Below are 19,008 nucleotides of genomic sequence, written 5' to 3' on the forward strand. Positions count from 1 at the left end.
GGCACGACCCGATCCAGAGCTCCAGCGGCCACCCTATCCCAGGCGGCCACTAGGTCTCCAGTTGAGGTGTGTGCCAGAGCCTCAGGAAATGGCCCACGCTCCATCTGGAACCTGTCAGGTTCCATCAGGCGCCTGGGGCAGAACCATCTTACCGGCTCCGCCTCCCTGCAGCGGGGTGCAGCGGTTCAAAGGTCGAGACGAAGGAGAGAGTGATCTGACCATGACAAGGGCTCAGTAACTATATCCCCTATCTCAAGGTCACTCAACCACTGTCCAGAGACAAAAATCAGATCCAGCATGTTTCCCCCCATGTGGGTAGGGCCATGAATTAACTGGGTCAGGTCCATAGCTGTCATGGAAGCCATGAACTCCCGAGCCATCTCAGATGCCTCACCCACGGACGGCAGGTTGAAATCCCCCATGACCATAAGCCTAGGGGTATCAACCACCACCATGGCAATGACATTGAGTAGCTCGGGCAGGGCTGCTGCCACGTGGCAGGGAGCCAGGTACGTGATCAGCAGACCCATCTGAACCCCGTGACCCCATCTCACAAGGAGTGATTCACAGCCGGCTGTCTGAGGAACAGTGGCCTCCCTCGGTCTCAGACCTTCTTTAATGATAACCGCTACCCCCCGCCCCTACCCTGTGACCTCGGCCGATGGAATGCGCAGAAACCTGGTGAGCACATTTCAATGAGAGGGACCCCCCCCCTTGGCCCAGCCAGGTTTTTAATTACATGATCATCAGAACCCATCAAGATCTTGTCTAGATTAGTCAATACATTATAAAAGCCTTCTTGTTTAAGGTCTTCTCGATATCTAGAGAGTATTTGCATGTATGAAAACCAATCCATTTTATATCCTTGATCTTCCATGTCTTGCTTTAATTTAAGTTCACCCTTTTCATCCAATAATTCCTTATATCTTATAATTTGTTTCCCTTTAAACACCACTAGATACAAAAATGCCTCAATTGTAGATACCCAGACTGGTATCTTCAAGTAGTGATTTTTTTAACCTTCTCCCAATTCAACCATAAGGCTTCACGTATTTTATGTCTTCTAAAATACCCCTGTATTTTAGTTCCTTTATACCACAAAAAAGCATGCCATCCCAACAACAAATCATGTCCCTCCAAATTTAACAATCTAGTATTTTTTAATGATATCCATTCTTTAGTCCACATTAAGCTAGCTGCTTGATGATAAAGTTCAAAATTAGGTAAACAAAAACCACCCCTCATTTTAGCATCTTGTAACAACTTCATTTTTATTCTTGCCTTTTTCCCCTGCTAAATATATTTCAATATCATTTTATTCAAATCTGTGAAAAATTCCTTATCCAACTTTATTGGAATTGTTTGGAATAAATATAGGATTCTAGGCAAGATATTCATCTTAATGGTTGCAATTCTCCCAATTAAAGATAGTTGCAAATTTCCCTATTTTTCCAAATCTTGTTCTATCTGTCACTTAACCTTATTGTAATTATTTTCCTTGAGAGAACTACACTTTGCTGTCAATTGTATTCCCAGATATTTTATTTTATTCGTAACCTGCATACTTGAAATCTCCATCAATTCTTCTTTTTGCTTTTTCATTATTTTCATTTTCATTATTTTCATTTCAGTCATTATTTTTGTCTTTTCTTTATTAATTTTTAAGCCAGCTACTTCTCCAAACTCTCCAATACTTTCTAACAGTTTATTTATTGAGGTTAGTGGTTCTTCCATAATAAAAACCAGGTCGTCTGCAAAGGCTTGTAGCTTGTATTCTTCTTTTCGAATTTTCATACCTTTTATCTCCTTTTCTTCTCTAATATTTCTATTTAAGACTTCCAATGTCAATGTAAACAATAGTGAGGACAGTGGACATCCTTGTTTAGTGCCTTTTTCTATTTCAATAAATTTGGACAATTCTCCATTTCAGGATGTGCTTCATAGTATTCTAAAGTATCCAAAATTATTCTTATATTATCTCGAATTTGTCTTTTTGGCAGGAATCCATTTTGATCAGAATGTATAAAGTTATTCAAATATCTCTTAAGTCTTTCTGCCAATATCATTGCAAAGATTTTATAATCTGCATTTATAGGCCTATAGTTTTTGATTTGTTGTGGATCTGTTTCTTCTTTATGAATCAAAGTAATGTATGCCTCAGTCCATGTTTTGGGTATTTCTTTTTTTATCATTACTTCATTCAAAGCCTCCAGCATTGGGATTGATAACGATTCTTGTAACGTCCTGTAATATTCAGCTGGCAGTCCATCCGGACCTGGTGCCTTTCCATTCTTCTGTTTCTTAATTGCCTCAGTTAATTCCATCATTGTTATGTTTCCGTCCAATAATTCCTCAACCTCTTTGGGGATTTGTGGTAGTTTAACTTTTTGTAGATACCTTGCCACTTTATCCTCTTCTATCACATCTTTCTTATACAATTGTGTATAATATTGCTGTATTATTTTCCCCATCTCTTTATTTCCAAATCTACTTTGTCCTTGATAATCAATTAGTTGCGTTATTTTTCTTGATTCTCTTTCTTTTTTCAATTTATATGCTAGCCATCTGCCTGGTTTATTTGCATTTTCAAAATAATTCTGTTTAGCAGTTCTTATTTTTTGAGCTAATTCTTCCTTCTCTTGTAGATCCATTTTGTGCTTTATAATATCCATTTTAATTTTTACATCTTTCTTATATAGATCTTTCTGGAGTTCTTTTTCCAGTCTTTTGTGATCATCTCTCAGTATTTTGAGGGTTTGTCTTTTCTTCACATTTCTTTTCCGTGTATAATCAATAATTAATCCTCTGGCAAAGGCTTTAATTTTATCCCAATGATTTTGTGTCGATGTTTCTTTCTTATTCTCCTTTAAAAAAAAAAGTCCAATTCTCGTTTCATTTTCTGTTCAAAATCTTTCTCTTTTAATATTGTATTGTTCAATGTCCATCTAGATCTGCCTTTTCAACCTTTCCAAATAGCAATCACCAGATTATGGCCCGCCCATATGTTAGTATCTATATTCACTTGTTCAATATTTAAAGTCAATTCCATTGTTGTCCATATCATATCTAATCTGGACCAAGATAGGTGTCTATTGGAGTAAAAGGTATATTGTCTATTTTTTCCGTTTCTCTCTCTCCAAATATCTTTCAAATTTATTTCCTCTATCATTTTAAAAAAAGTTCTCAGCAATATCTTTCTGCTATATCTTATTGTTCTACTTGTTTTATAGTCCAATTTTTCATCTACGATTCCATTGAAGTCCCCCATCATACAAACATTTTCATACTCCATTTCAACTACCTTATTATGTAATTTCCTGTAGAAGTCACTCTGATTATTGTTAGGGCCATATATTGCCACTAAGAGCAATTTTGTATTGTTGTCAATTAATTCCACCATCAAAATTCTGTCTTCTGAGTCCGCATATTTCTGCTGAGTCGTTAATGTATTCCTGATATACAGAGCAACTCCTCTTTTTTTACTTTGCGCCAATGATACAAAAGTTTTAACAAGTTTTGGTTGAATCAATAGTTGTTCATATTGTTTTATAATATGCACTTCCCGTAAGCAAATTATATCAAATTTTAATTTTTCTAATTTATGAAAAACTGTTCTTCTTTTATTGGCCGAATTAAGTCCATTTATATTTATTGAAATTAATTACCTTTCTTCCATATTCATACTTTATAGTTAGGTTTTGTTGCTCTAGTCAATCTGGCTTCACGTTGCTCCTTATATTCCATAACTCCACCCACAGCTCCTTCTGTTTCTTCCAGCATTATCAGTTCCTCTTCAGCGGGTTTTATTGGAGCTAGTGTTGCTTGAGTTTCAACTTCCATTTCTACATCTGTCTTTTTAAGAACTTCCTCATAAAAGGCTCTTGCCTTGTCAATTGTATTAAGCCTGTATCTTTGGAGTTGCCATGTTAAGCCTACTCCTTCTGGAAACAGCCATCTATAGTTAATCCCTTTTTGCAGCAAAACTTTGGTCAAAAATTGATATTTCCTTCTTATCTCTCTCACTTTTCTTGGAATTTGTTTCAAAACTGCAACTTCTTTCCCCTTGTATTCCAAAGCCTTGTCACGAACAGCCTGAAGAATCTATGTCTTAATTGATTTCTTAGTAAATCTTATGTGCATTTCTCTTGGAAGCTTATTACGCATTGCATATCCAGTATAAACTTGATAAATTTCATCAATTCCTTCCATCATCTTCTCTTTAGGTATTGATTTTTAAGCCTGTGCCTCACCTCTTTTTGTACAACCAGATGATGGGTGGGGCTTAATCACAGCATATTTTGGGGGATAGGGCTTGTTTTAGGCAAAGTGTGAAAGTCAGGCTAGAGCTTGTTTTCCACATAGGTCATATTTTCAGGGAAACACAGTAAATGTTTTTTTTTTTTTTTTTGCTTTAATTTATATGCCACCCTTCTCCGGAGACTCAGGGCAGCTTACAATGCGTTAGGCAATAGTCTTCATACTTTTGTATATTTATACAAAGTCAACTTATTGCCCCCACAATCTGGGTCCTCATTTTACCTATCTTTGAAAGGATGGAAGGCTGAGTCAACCTTGAGCCTGGTGAGATTTGAACTTGCAGTAATTGCAAGCAGCAGATGTTAATAACAGTGCTTTAGTCCACTGTACTATCAGGCTCTTTCAAAGAGCCTGAGCTTCTATCAAATCTGTTGGCAGATTTGTTTTTAAATTATCTGTTCCAGTATCATCCCGGGTATTGATGTTAGGCTGATTGGTCTGTAGTTTCCTGGGTCTCTTTTTTTCCTTTTTTGAAGATGGGAACCACAACAGCTCTTTTCCAGTCCTCTGGTAATTCCCCGGTGCTCCAGGATTTTTGAAAGATATGGTGCAGTGATTCTGAGATGACATCTGCCAGCTCCTTTAGAACTCTGGGACGTAATCGATCAGATCCTGGTGATTTGTATTTATCAAGATCAAACAGGTGTTCTCTTACTATTTATTTTTTTGCTTATTATAACTTTTATTTCTAGTCTGTTTTTGATAGGTTAGACCCATGTTGGTGAACCTATGCCACACATGCCAGAAGTGGCACGCAGAGCCATGTCACCCGGCACGAGTGGCATCGCCCATTCCTCTTCCGTATTTCCAGGCCATGCATGTGCACCAGCCAGCTGGTTACTGGTGCACATGTGTGCGTGACAATCAGCTGGCCTTTAGCGCAGGTGTGCATCGGCCATGCCATTGTTGCCCGGATACAGCCCCGGGATATCTACCCCTTGCCAGCCAGGAGCACTGCCACCAGTCGCTCCCCTACTCCCAGCTGCCTGCTTGTCTCATCACTGCCACCAGCACTGTGAGGAAAGGCCCCGAAGCTGCCCTGCCAGGAATCCACGTGGGCTGCCGCAGAGGGAAGCCAGGTATAGCTGCCTGGATACTGCCTGGAGCGTGAGGGTGGCAGGAGGAGGAGCCGTTGCTGCCTCTTAGCCAGTGTGACCAGCCTACTGCTGCAGCCTGCCACCACCCTCTCTCCCCCACCAACTGCTTCTGCCACCACCCAGCAAGGGGAGTGCAAGAACCGCCACTGCCAAGTGCGAGGGGGTGGTGGGAAGGATGTACGGTCTGGGGTTTCCCTGTCTCCCTGCCTGAGTGGGCTGTCCAGGGGAAGGGAATGAAGCCCCGGCCCACTGCTTCTGGCACTGGCACCCCCTCACCCCCAGCAATAGCGGTTCTTGTGGTGCCTCTTCCCTGGCAGCACCAGGAGTAGGACTTCCTGTGGTTTTTTTTTCCCCTTCGCATCGCAATGCATGGAGAAGGGGGGGCGGGAGCAACCTGCTTAGCCCTTTTCTGGAGGTGGTGGAAAGGGGGGTGGCATTGGCATTGTCATCATTATTCCGAGGCAGGGCTGTTTGGCCCAGCCTATTCTTGCTGTGCCTGTACGCAGTGGGCTTTCTGGTGAGCTGGCGAGGCTGCGCGGTTACCACAGCGGCTTGTAAAGCTTGGGATGAGCCTGCGGGCTGCCAGGTCCAGAGCTGGCAGCAGCTTCTTCCTGTCACTCAGCTTTTCCTTGGGGTGACATTTTCCGTATTCAGCCCTGAAGGGTAGCTCAGAGGCAGTCTGCAGTCCTGTGGATCCAAGTCTTGGCATTGGAAGAAAAGCAAATTTCCAAAAGGAGCAGATTGATTGTAGGTGAGGGGGCGCTGGCAGCAAGGATGGGTGGACCGGGGCTTTCCTGTCTCCCCATCTGAGCAGACTTCTGGCGTAGCCCCAGACCTCCAGGGGGAGGGAGGGAAGCCCCCTGCTGCTCCTGCCGCCACCACCCCCTGGCCCCGCCAACAGTGGTTCTTGTGCTGCTGCTTCCCTGCTTTGTGCTCTGGGCAGCGTCCAACATGGCTGACTTCCCTCCCCCTCTGGAGGCCTGGGGCTACGTCAGAAGCCCCAGACTGCATATCCTTCCCACCGCCCCCTCGCACCTGGCGGCGGCGGTTCTTGCACTCCCTTTTCCTGGCGGTGCCAGAAGCAGCAGGCCAGGGCTTCAATCCCTTCCCCTGAAAGCCCAGACTTTCCAGGCCCAAAATAGGCCACCAGGGGGAAGCGCATGTGGGGGAGTGCACATGCACAATGCAGGGCACATGTGTGGGGGAGCGTGGGCAATGTGGGGTGATGCGCGGGGAGCGTGGAGGGTTGTGTGCACATGTGCAAGGGGGGTTTGCATTGCATTATGGGTGCTGGCATGCACGCACGCTGTCATGCGCACACACACACACACACTGCTGGCACGCAACGAGAAAAAGGTTCACCATCATTGAGTTAGACTATAGTTTCTTTTTGTGTGAAGACCAATGCAAGGAATGAGTTAACCAGCTCTGTTTTCTCTCTGCTACCTGTTACTTCCTTGCCTTCTTCTACCTTTAGTGGACCAACTGTTTCTTTGATTTTTTTTACTTGTTATTTATATATTGGAAGAAACTTTTTTTATTATCTTTGATTTTTGTTGCAAGTCTTTGTTCATTCTGAGTCTTTGCCTTCCTGACTTCATCTTTGCAGATTCTGGCTATCTGCTGATATTCTGCCTTAGTTATGGGTCCCTCTTTCCATTTTTTGCACTTGTCCTTTTTGTCTTTCAAATTCTTGAATTATTTTCTCCTTTAAGATTTTCATCCATGAAATCCTTCATAAGCTCTCTCTAAGTTTGTTGAAATCAGGTCTTTTAAAGTCTAAGATACTGGTTTGATTATATTCTATTACTTTCTGCATTATTCTGAATTCTAATATGACATGGTCACTCTGCCCTAAAGTTCCTGCAATATTTCAAACCCCTCTAATATTTCTTCTCTATTAGTAAGAATTAAGTCCAGTATAGCTGTCCTACTAGTTTCCTCTTCTGACTTTTGGATAACAAAGTTGTCAGCTAGATTGCACTCCCACTTGATGCAGAGTTTGTCTCCCAATTGATGTCAGGGTAGTTAAAAGTCCCCCATTATTACTGTGGTGTATTTCCTACATATATTTGTTAACAGATTAGGAAAGGTTCATCTAGTTCTTCGGCTTGATTGGGTGGCTTGTAGTATACACCTATGGCAATGTTTTTCTTTTTTATATATATATTAACTCACTAGCTGTACCCAGCCACGCGTTGCTCTGGCCCAGTCTTGTGGGTATACAATATTTTTTGACCGAGTGCCAATAATGTCCCTCTGTAGCTCAGGTCATGCCTACTTTGCCTCCGTTCCACCAGTCTTTTCACTTGGTCGATTGGATTCAGACCTGAGTTGCCTTTCTCTACGTTTCTTTTTTGGACTTTAACATCGCTTAATCAATTGCTTTCTTGGACTTTTACCTATTTGGTGCTTGTATTGGGAGAGCTGCGCGTCATGGGATTGGTAGAGGCCTCCACCCGGGCTGCTGTCAGTGAGTTTGCGTTCCTGGGGCTCTGGAGGTTTGTCTTCGGACGCTTCCGAGGATACTTTGCCACAGGTGTAAGAGCTGGTTTCCTGGCTTGCCGGTATAACCGCCTTCACCTTCACAGCTCTCCGCACCACAGGCAGCATCGGGGTCCCTGCCAAAGGTATGGCATACTCTGTTAGTCTGGAGGACGCTTCATGGCAGTTGACATTTCCTGCCATTTTGCTTGTGGGTTTGGCGGCGGCGGCACTGAGGGGAAAAGACCCAACTCGCGCCTGCCATTGTGGTACATTTAGTATAGCGTGTGTTGCTTTTACGTCCAGCAGATAGCGCTGTTTTTCAAGAAAGCATGTTTTTACCTGTCACAGGTGTGACATCTATATAATATAGGTATATAAAAACACGCGCGTATTCGAATGCAATGTTGTGTCAAAATTTCAAAGCAATCGGTGAAGAACTTTCGGAGATTTACGATTTTGAACAAACAAACATTTACATTTTTATTTATATAGATATGCATTCTAGATAAAGATTCAATATAGCAACCAAAAGGATATTGAATTCTAACAATGCATCTTTTCAGCTTCAACCTATGTAATTGTAGAGAAATAAGCATTGCATACAAGGAAATACAACATCTTCCTCTTATATTAAATAATGATGCTTATTAGGGAATTATATGAGTTGACCCTTAGTATATTGAGTATATTTTTGGGAAGGGCTGATCTAACCTACTTCACATGGAAGCTCTAAAAAAACCTAGTAGTCTTTTTCTTCTCCAGTCTAAATAAGAAAACATGTTTGCACTCCATTTAACATCTAGGACACCAAATTATCCTATATATATTGCTTCCATCAAGGATTTAAACTGCCTCTGGATAATATAGTACAGTGTTGGTGAACCCTTTCAGCACCGAGTGCCGAAACGGGAGCACATGCATGGGAGCACCGGAAACTGGAAGAGCAGCTCCCTGGTGCACATGTACGGGAGCACTGGAAACTGGAAGAATAGTTCCCCGGTGCACACCGGGAAGCTGAGCTTCCAGTTTCCAGCGTGCGCATGCACATGCATGCTGGTCATCTGGTCTTCCAGTTTCTGGCACGCAAGCATGCGTGAAGACCAGCTGGCCGGCCCCATGCATGTGCTGGAAACTCAGCATCCCAGTGCATGCATGCATGCATGTCAGAAAGCTGCTCTTCCGGTTTCCAGTGCTCCCGCGCACACGAATACCAGCTGGCCACCGTGCATGTCGTGCCAGAACCTGGAAAAGCAATGGCAATGGCTGGCATGCCAGAGAGATGACTCTGCATGCCACTTCTGTCACACATGCCATAGGTTCGCCATCATGGATATAGTAGAAGCAGCACTGAAGCTTCATTCTAATTCCCATATTCTCACTACCATCATCAATTTGTTCGCACATGTTTGATCTCAATTTTCTTCATCTTGTCACTAATTTTCATTGTTTTGCCTTTTTGTCTATTGCAGACATCAGATTTGGCAGAAGTTCCCAAAGAAAAAGGCAGCCTAGGAAATATGTTTGGCCTAAATAGGCAACGCAGCAATAGTGGTGAGTGCAAGCTATCATTTATAGCTAAAACACAGATTATCTCATAGAGTCTTGAAGTACAAATTCTGTTCTGGGATTAATGTCAGGAGCTGCAAACAGATATTGAGGAGATAGTTACTATTTACTTCCTACTACTTCCCAGGGTTTTTAATAATTATGTTGTGTTTCTTGGTACGCTGCTAGCAAATCATAAAAAATTCACAGCATATTTAACATTCATGTTATGCACAATTTCACATAGTGCAGGAAGGATGTTGATGGAGTTATTTATTTATTTATTTATTTATTTATTTATTTATTTGTCGCATTTCTATGCCGCCCAACTCCCTGGGGACTCTGGGCGGCTTACAACAAAAAATAATGCAAACAATATGCCATAAAAGTTGTTGTTGTTGTTTTTTTTTAAAAAAAAAAAACATTAAAAACCCATACACGCCATTCATGGCCGGATCTCGCAAGATTGCAGCAGCTAGATCAACGGCCCCAGGCCTTCTGGAAAAGCCAGGTCTTCGACGCTTTCCGGAAGGCCAATAAGATGGGGGTGGTCCAGACCTCAGGAGGTAATTGGTTCCAGAGAGCCGGGGCAGCCACAGAGAAGGCCCTCCCCCACGGGCCTGCCAGCCAACATAGTTTAGCTGACAGGACCCAGAGGAGACCAACTCTGTGGGATCTTACTGGTCGTTGGGAGCTATGCAGTAGAAGACGGTCTCGAAGATAGCCTGGCCCTAAGCCATGTAGGGCTTTAAAGGTAATAACCAACACCTTGAATTGTGTCTGGAGATCAATAGGGAGCCAGTGCAGCTCGCGGAGAATTGGTGTAATGTGGTTGTATCTAGGTGCACCCACAATAGCTCACGCGACTGCATTCTGAACCAACTGTAGTCTCTGAACACTTTTCAAGGGTAGCCCCATATAGAACATGTTGCAATAATCCAACCGTGAGGTGACAAGGGCATGAGTGAATGTGAGGAGAGCCTCCTGATTTAAGTAGAGTCACAGTTGGTGCACCAGGCGAACCTGTGCAAAAGTCCCCCTAGCCACAGCTGTCAGATGTTGCTCTAATCTTAGCTGTAAGTCTAGAAGGACACCCAGATTGCAAGCCCATTCTAAGGGGGACAATTTCTCCCCCCCCCAGGACCAGAGATGGACAATCGACATAGTCTTTAAGAGGCAATACCCACAGTCATTTGGTCTTGTCTGGGTTAAGTCTGAGCCTGTTGACTCCCATCCAGACCCTCACAGCCTCCAGGCACCAGCACATCACATCCACTGCATCACTGAACTGACGTGGAGTGGAGATATACAGCTGGGTATCATCAGCATATTACTGAATCATTCGACGACCCCGTATCGTCGAATGATTTCACCCAGTGGTTTCATGTAGATGTTAAATAGGAGGGGAGAGAGGACCGAGCCCTGAGGCACCCCACAAATGAGGGGCCTAGGGGTCAACCTCTGTCCTCCTACCAACACCGACTGTGACCAGCCAGAGAGATAGGAGGAGAACCACCATAACACGGTGCCTCTCACTCCCAACTCCCTTAGTCGTCCCAGAAGGATACCATAGTCAATGGTATCGAAAGCTGCTGAGAGGTCAAGTAGCACCAAGATAGAGGAATGACCCCCATCTCGGGTTGATCATCCATCAGTGTGACCAAGGCAGTTTCCGTGCTGTAGCCAGGCCTGAAGCCAGACTGAAAAGGGTTTAGATAATCTGTTTCACTCAATGACCGCAGGAACTGAAGTGCCACCACTTTCTCTACAACCTTTCCCATGAAGGGTAGGTTGGAGACTGGCCAAAAATTATTTAATTCTACTGGATCCAGGGAAGGCTTCTTGAGGAGGGGCCTTACAACCACGTCCTTTAATGGTTGCAGGAATGACCCCTCCCTCAAGGACGTGTTAACTAAAGCCTGGAGCCAGCCTCCTGTCACCTCCCTGCTGGCCGAAACCAGCCAGGAGGGGCACGGGTCCAACAAACTCATCGCATCTACAGCCTTATCCACTTCATCAGGAGTCACTGGCTCAAACTTGTCCCACACAATAGGACTAAGACCCACCCCCGTCATCTCTGTCGGTATTGCCCAATTAGAGTCCAGGTCCATCCGAATCTGAGCGACTTTATCTGACAGAAACTGCACAAACTCCTCAGCTCTACCCTGCAAGGACTCCTCCACTCCCCCTATATTAAGGAGGGAGCAAGTCACCCTAAATAGGGTGGCTGGGCGAGAATCTGCGGATGCAATAAGTGCGGAAAAATGCGAGCATTTTGCTGCCCATATCACCACTAAATAAGTCCTAATAAAGGATCTCAAGAGTGTTTGGTCAGATTCAGATTTACTGGTCCTCCAGTGTCGCTCTAGACATCTCTTCTGGCACTTCATCTCCCGGAGCTCCTCAGTAAACCAGGGAGCTTTCCTGGATCTGCTGCCATTGAGTGGCCGCAAAGGCGCAATCTGGTCCAATGCCCCAGACGCTGCCTTATGCCAGGCAGTGACTAGGGTTTCAGCCGGACTGTGGACAAGGGAGTCAGGTATCTCCCCAAGCTCCTTCTGAAACCCTTCTGGGTCCATTAGGTGTCTGGGGTGGAACCATTTAATCGGCTCCGCCTCCCTGCGATGGAGGAGTGGTGTCTTAAAGTCCAACCTCAACAGGAAATGATCTGACCACAACAAGGGAGAAGCATCTATACCCCTTAATTCCAGATCCTGTCTCCACTGCCCTGAGAGAAACACCAGGTCAAGCGTGTGTCCTCCCCTATGGGTCGGACCCTGAACTACTTGGGTCAGGTCCATGGTTGTCATGGAAGCCATGAACTCCTGAGCCACATCTGAGGATTCGCCAAGTGATGGCAGGTTGAAGTCCCCCAGTACCATAAGCCTGGGGAACTCCACCACCAACCCGGCTATTGCCTCTAGCAGCACAGGAAGGGCTGTTGTAACGCAGATGGGAGGCAGGTACATCAATAACAGGCCCAACTGAACCCTTGAGTCAACCTCAAGAGGAGAGACTCACACCCAACAACCTCCGGGGCAGGGATTCTGCGAGGACAGAGACTCTTCCAGACAATAGCTGCCACTCCTCCACCCCTTCCCTGGAGTCGCGGCTGATGCAATATCTGAAACCCATCTGGGCACATCTCTGAGAGGGGAACACCCCCCCTCCTGGCCCATCCAGGTCTCAGTTATACATGCCAGGTCAGCCTCCTCCTCTAGGATTAGGTCCTGAACGAGGGGAGCCTTGTTAACAACAGACCTGGCATTAAACAACAGCAGCCTGAGGCCAGGGCCCTGACATGCCAAGTCACCAGATATACGAAGTGAACCCAATGAACCAAAACCAGAGGGGCCGGAACAAGTAATCACTTTGAGGCAGCGAGTCCTAGTTCCCTGAGAGTGGCCTACTCCTTGGCTCCCACCATATCTACCTCTCCCAGTCATAACCGCAATATTCCGGCTCTCCATCCCCCTGGAGATCCCCTTCCCCACCTCAGCGGCCCCCCTCCTCCCGGGCAGGCAAGGCACCCCACTCATACTGAACCAGGGGTCATATCTGAGCCCCCATTTGCTTCTGCTTGCACACTCAGCAGAGGGGACTCCATTCCCTGCCCCCGGCTCCCTAATTCCAGCCATTCCAAACCCACCCCTTCCATTCTAAAATAATTTAAATTTCAATCCATCCCAAACACATTTACATATACACACATACGCACCCTCCCAAGATAAAATTAATTACCTGGGTTTCCCAACAAACCTCACCACAATAGAAACAATTTATTTGATCATCACTTGATTAGATTATTGTTGTCTAGTCAGAAGATCAGCATTAAAAAATTATACTCCAAAGCTCCTCCAAAACATTCCTCTTGGCAGTTAGAAAATTTCCCATGCTGTCTGCAAAGCCATCATAACACTAAATCTTTTGTTTTGCACTCCCAAGGATTCTAATATAGAGCACAAAAACATTAATTAAGGATATTAAGTGTATTGAAGGGTACATTTTTTTAAAAAAAGTTTTTTTTCTCATAAACATATTTAAATGTACAATTTCTTATCTAACATACATATTTTCTTTTAACTTTCATACTAATACAATCTTCATCCTAAACAATTTAATTATATTCAGGGTTGTTCATCTCCCTTGTTTTACAACAATCCTTCTTCTCCCTCTCCTCTCTTTCCTTTCCCTCACTTCTTCCATCTACTCTTCTATTTTCTTCTTTCCTCCTCTCCTTCTCCTTCTCTCCTTCCCCTTCCTTTTCCCCACACCTCCCTTCTTCCCCCCTTCTAACCTTCTCTCCTATTCTTGTTTCCCCTCTCTTTCTTCCTCTCCTTATCCCTTTCTTCTTTCCCTCTCTCTCCTTCCTCTCTTCTCTCTTCTATCCCTCTCCATTCTCTCTCTATGGTTGTATTCATTTTCAATTTAGTATTTTCCAAGGTGGTATTAGAGCAATCCCAATTTTTACTTTCTTTTCAATTACTTTTTCATTGTACTAAATTTACACATATCATCATAAATGTACATTTATATAATAACATTTTCTTTCTCTCCCCCCCCCCTTCCCCTTTTCCATTTACACAAGTGTCTTCTGGGTTTCTATTTCTTTTTTGTCTTTTCTCTCATTTACTCATACCTTATCTAATTTATTTCTCTATAATCTTTTATTCATATTTTTTTTCTAACCATACATAAAATCGTCTCCATGTCTTGAAATACACTGATTCCTCTTTTATTCTCAATGTTAACCTATTCATTTCTGCACATACTAAAATCTTCTTTATTATCTCTCCTTCTGATGGGATTTTTTTCTGTCTTCCACTTTTGTGCAAATACAATTCTCACTGCTGTTATTATATGAATAATCAAATATGTATCTTCTTTGCTATATTTTTTCCGGTAATATACCCAATAAAAATGCCTCTGGTTTTAACTCTATACGCTGGTGCAACATTTCCTCTAACCATGCCTGTATTCTAACCCAATAATTTTTTGCTTCCGTACATGTCCACCACATATGATAATATGATCCCAGTAATTGAAAACATTTCCAACATTTAGCTGATTTATCCTTAAACATTTTTGCTAATCTTTCTGGTGACATATGCCATCTATAAAACCATTTTATATAAATTTTCTTTATATGCAGTTGCCATTGTTAATTTATAATTCCTTTCCCATAGTTGTTGCCATCTCTAGTTCTATCGTATAACGAAAGTTTTTTGCCCATGTTATCATAGTCTCTTTTACTTCTTCCTCTTCTAATCTGATTTGCAATAAGTAATTATACAATATCTTAATCATTTTTTCATCTGTCCCAGTCAATATCTCATCCAATTCTGATTTTTCCAAATTAAAGCCATACTGTTTCAAATCCTTATCATATCTTGATTGTATTTGCAATCATGTATACCAACCTGTCTCAATCCCTTGTTTTTCTAGTTCTTGTTTCTGTTTTAGTTCTCCCTTCTCTGTTAAAATATCCTTATATCTCACAATATTTTTCATCTTAATCATATTTGGATGTGTCAAAGCTTCTATTGTTGAAAGCCACATTGGTATCTTCATATAATGTCTTTCTTTCACTTTTTCCCATGTTGTTTGCAAACCATTCCTTATGTAATGTCTATGAAAGGGTACATGTGAAGATACTTGTCTAGTTAGCAATACAGCCAGGAAATGGAGCCCTTAACACAGTCAGCACTCAGGCATGGGAATATAGCCATTTTTTCAGGACCTTATGAAAGGCTAATAGGATTGAGGGCAGTCTTATCTCTGAAGGGAGGATGTTCCATCCATGATGTGCCATGGAATAGGATCCCTGTGAAAAAGCTCATCTTTTGGTCCCTGTTGGTTTCCACTCTGGCTGCATGTTCATTCTAGTTGATCTGGTCGGACAAGTTGCCTTTGGAAAAAGGCAATCTCTCAAGTACCAGTGTATCAAGCCTTGTAATGCTTTAAAAGTAACTACCAGCATTTTAAAATTGCACCAAGAACACAGCAGTAACCAATGCAGCTCATGCAGGGGTGGTGTTATATGTACCATTTATCTGGAACCATTTACTATTTATACAGCCGCATTCTACATCATATGAAGTTTCTGAATGATCTTCAAAGGTAGTCTCATGTACAGCATGTTACAATACTCTAGCCTAGAGGTTACAAGGACAGGGCTTCTCAGTCCAGGTATAGGCACAACTGACATATGACCCAAAGATGTGCAAAGACTCTCCTAGCCACAACTATCAGCTGCTTTTTGAACAGGAGCCACAAGTCCAAGAGAATCCCCAGATTGTGCACCAGATCTGACTGGAGCAGTGAAGCCCCATCCAGAACCAAAAATGGAAGAGACTTGTCTCCAGGAGGGTCAAATTCCCACATCAGTTCCATCTTGCAATGATTGAGCATCCATCCAGTCCCGACACTGGGATCAGTATCAGTCAAATGGCCTAGTGCAGTGATGGCTAACCTTTTTGCCTGATCCACCAGTTGCGTCCCTTTCTGGATCGGGACTCGTTAAGTACGGTCACTCATGTCCTCGTCACTTCCTGCCTGGACTACTGTAATACTCTCTACATGGGGCTCCCCTTGAGGAGCACCCGGAGGCTCCAGCTGGTCTAGAATGTGGCCGCGCAGGTGGTTATGGGAGTGATGTGGCGCGAGCTGCACTGGCTCCCGGTGGTCTTCCGGGTGCACTTCAAGGTTTTGGTTACCACCTTTAGAGTGCTCCATGGCTTAGGACCGGGGTATCTACGAGACCGCCTTCTGCCACCAGTAGCCTCTCACTGACCAGTACACTCCCATAGAGAGGGGCTTCTCAGGGTGCCGTCGGTCAAACAGTGTCGACTGGCAGCCCCCAGGGGGAGAGCCTTCTCTGTGGGGGCACTTGCCATCTGGAACGAGCTCCCCCCAGAGATACGGAGGATCCTGGATCTGTGCACTTTTTGCCGTGCCCTCAAAACATTCCTATTCCAGCAGGCTGGTCTGGCCTAACTTCCCTTTCAAATTGCTATTTTTAAATTTGTCTTATAAATTGGGATGTTTTCAATTTGTTTTGGGCCAAAGTATTTAATGTATTTTAAATGGTTTTTAACGTTTGTACTATGTGTATTTTATCTTTTGGCTGTTCACCACCCTGAATCCTTCGGGAGTAGGGCGGTATATAAATTAAATAAATAAATAAATAAATAAATAAATAATCAGAAAGAGATAACGAATGGCAGAACTGGAATGGTGATTGGAGAAGTGGTGGTTCTAATGGAACTATAGATGGAGCAGAGTTGGAAAATAACGAGATTGGAATTTTTTATCTAAAAACGTTGAAATTGGATATTTGGACATTTCTGGAGAGTGGCAGCAAAAACTATATTTGAAGAGAGTTGAAGTGGAGGCTAAGCAGCAGACAAAAGAGGGGGGGGAAAAGGACTGAACAGAGGATTGAGCAGAGAATAATGCAAGAGTGAAAGAGGACTGTATGGAAGAAGAACAACAATATATATATACATAAAACAAGTGATTAATGATAAATATCTGATTATTTTAATTAGAATTAATTATTAATAATTATTGATTATTAATTGGTAATTAGTGCTTAACAATTGAGATAAAATGGATTATTGATGTTGAATACTAATCTTAAGTAACTGCTAGTTATATTTATTTATCTTCATATTTGATTATATATACTGTGCTAACTATACTATTAACAAATTAATGAATTTTTAGAGTTTTAAATTTTTCCCCTCATTCTCTTTTTTCTTCTCTTTTATAAACGTATATATGAGTTAAAATTTATAGAGTCCTAAATAAGTATATAAAGGGATATAGAATATATATAGTAAAATACATTGCCTTGTAGAGTGATTACTTATTTATGTGATAAACGTGATAAATGTATTTATACAGCTAAAGTCATAATATTATAAATATAGATTGACATTCAAGGAATTGCATTATATAGGTTAAATTTAAAAACTATTTAAGTGACTCTTATAAGTAACAAATTTAAGGATATTAAAAGTAAGTCATTGTATGAAATTTTGGAAGAATTTGCAACAAATAGTAAAAATGACAAGCACAGGCACAACAATGATAACCAAAATAAATAAGAAAACAACCTCAAATCAGGCATCTCTTACAGCTTTTCCAGCACAGCAAAGGTCGATAGAAAGCATGCTGAGAGTAGATAAAGAAAAGACAGGCTCCATTTCCAGTACACAAAATATTCAATCAGTGTTGGCAATGATCCAGAAGGCAATGAACAAGACACAAGAAATCATTGCGAATAATCACGAAGAAACAAAAAGAAACCAGAGGACCTTAAATCTGATGTGGGAGAAATAAAAGACAATATTTAAAAAATGGACAATAAAATAGAAAAAATCCAACAGAACATTTCTAGGAATGAGCAAAGGATCCAAAAAGTAGAATCAAAAATGGAACAAACAGATAAGAAAATAGAGACATTGGAACAAAAGCAGATGTCAACTAATAGGGAACTAGAAGAATCAATTGTGCATCTGGAAATGGAGAAGGCATCATTTTATCTTAGGTTCCAGAATATTACGGAAAATAAGGATGAAGATTTAGGAGAGATAATGGCAGAGATCCTGGCAGAAACAACACAAAGAGATAAGGAGAATATATGAAGGAACATTGACGAGGTCTATAGAGTGCATTCAAATTATGCATGTAGGCACAAACTGCCAAAGGAAGTGCATGTTAGATTTACTAAAAGAACAATAAAGGAAGAAATCTATTAAAAAATGAGAGATGAGGCAATATTGTATAATGGAAAGGAGATAATAACACTCAAACAAATACCAAGACGAGTAAGAGACCAGAGAAAAAATTACAACTTTCTCACATCACAATTAAACAAATATAAAGTCATGTTTTGATAGCTGATACCGGAGGGCATCCTAATCTCTTGGCAAGAAAAGAAATTTAAGATAGATACCAGGAGTTTTTTGAACATCATTTTGCCTTGGAGGAAGATCAAGAAAGCAGGGAGGAATCAGAGAGTAAAAGCCAAGAAGAATATGCCACGGAAGAAACTGAAGGAGAACAAGAGGAAAAGAGAAGATTGGAAAGAGAACGAATAGAGAGAGAGGGAGCAAGGGAAAAAACATAAATAGTAACAAGAAACACAAGAAGGCTAAGGACAACGAATAAATAAGAACGAAGATGGAACAAGAAATAAAAATGATTTCAATAAACATAAATGGTTTAAATGCACCAGCCAAAAGAATGCAAACATTTACAAAGTTAAAAAGATTGGAGATGGATATCATAAATTTGCAGGAAGTACATATTAAGAAACAACACTGAAAGATGCTAGAGAATCCAAGACTAGGAAATTTATATACTTCATTAGCAGAACAAAAAAAGCGAGGAATAGCAGTTTATATCAAAAAACATTTGAAAACAAAACAAATACACAGAGATGAGGATGGAAGGCTCTTAATGATTGAAATACAAACAGAACAAAAACCAATACTATTGATTTTGATTTATGCACCAAATGATAACCAAAATGAATTTTATAAAAAGATACATG

At 42.0% G+C, this 19,008-nt stretch overlaps 1 protein-coding gene across 1 annotated transcript in view; it reads left to right on the forward strand.

The window, feature by feature from the left end:
- STAC (SH3 and cysteine rich domain) overlaps nt 1-19,008 on the forward strand; it is an 88,858-nt gene that overhangs the window by 36,979 nt on the left and 32,871 nt on the right. The window contains exon 6 of the mRNA XM_087893672.1: nt 9,371-9,452. Coding sequence (XP_087749798.1) covers nt 9,371-9,452 — 82 coding nt within the window. The remainder of the gene's footprint in view (nt 1-9,370; nt 9,453-19,008) is intronic.

This window comes from Pantherophis guttatus, chromosome 4, assembly GCF_059756535.1.
Source record: "Pantherophis guttatus breed Tessera chromosome 4, ASM5975653v1, whole genome shotgun sequence".
Lineage (NCBI taxonomy): Eukaryota > Metazoa > Chordata > Lepidosauria > Squamata > Colubridae > Pantherophis > Pantherophis guttatus.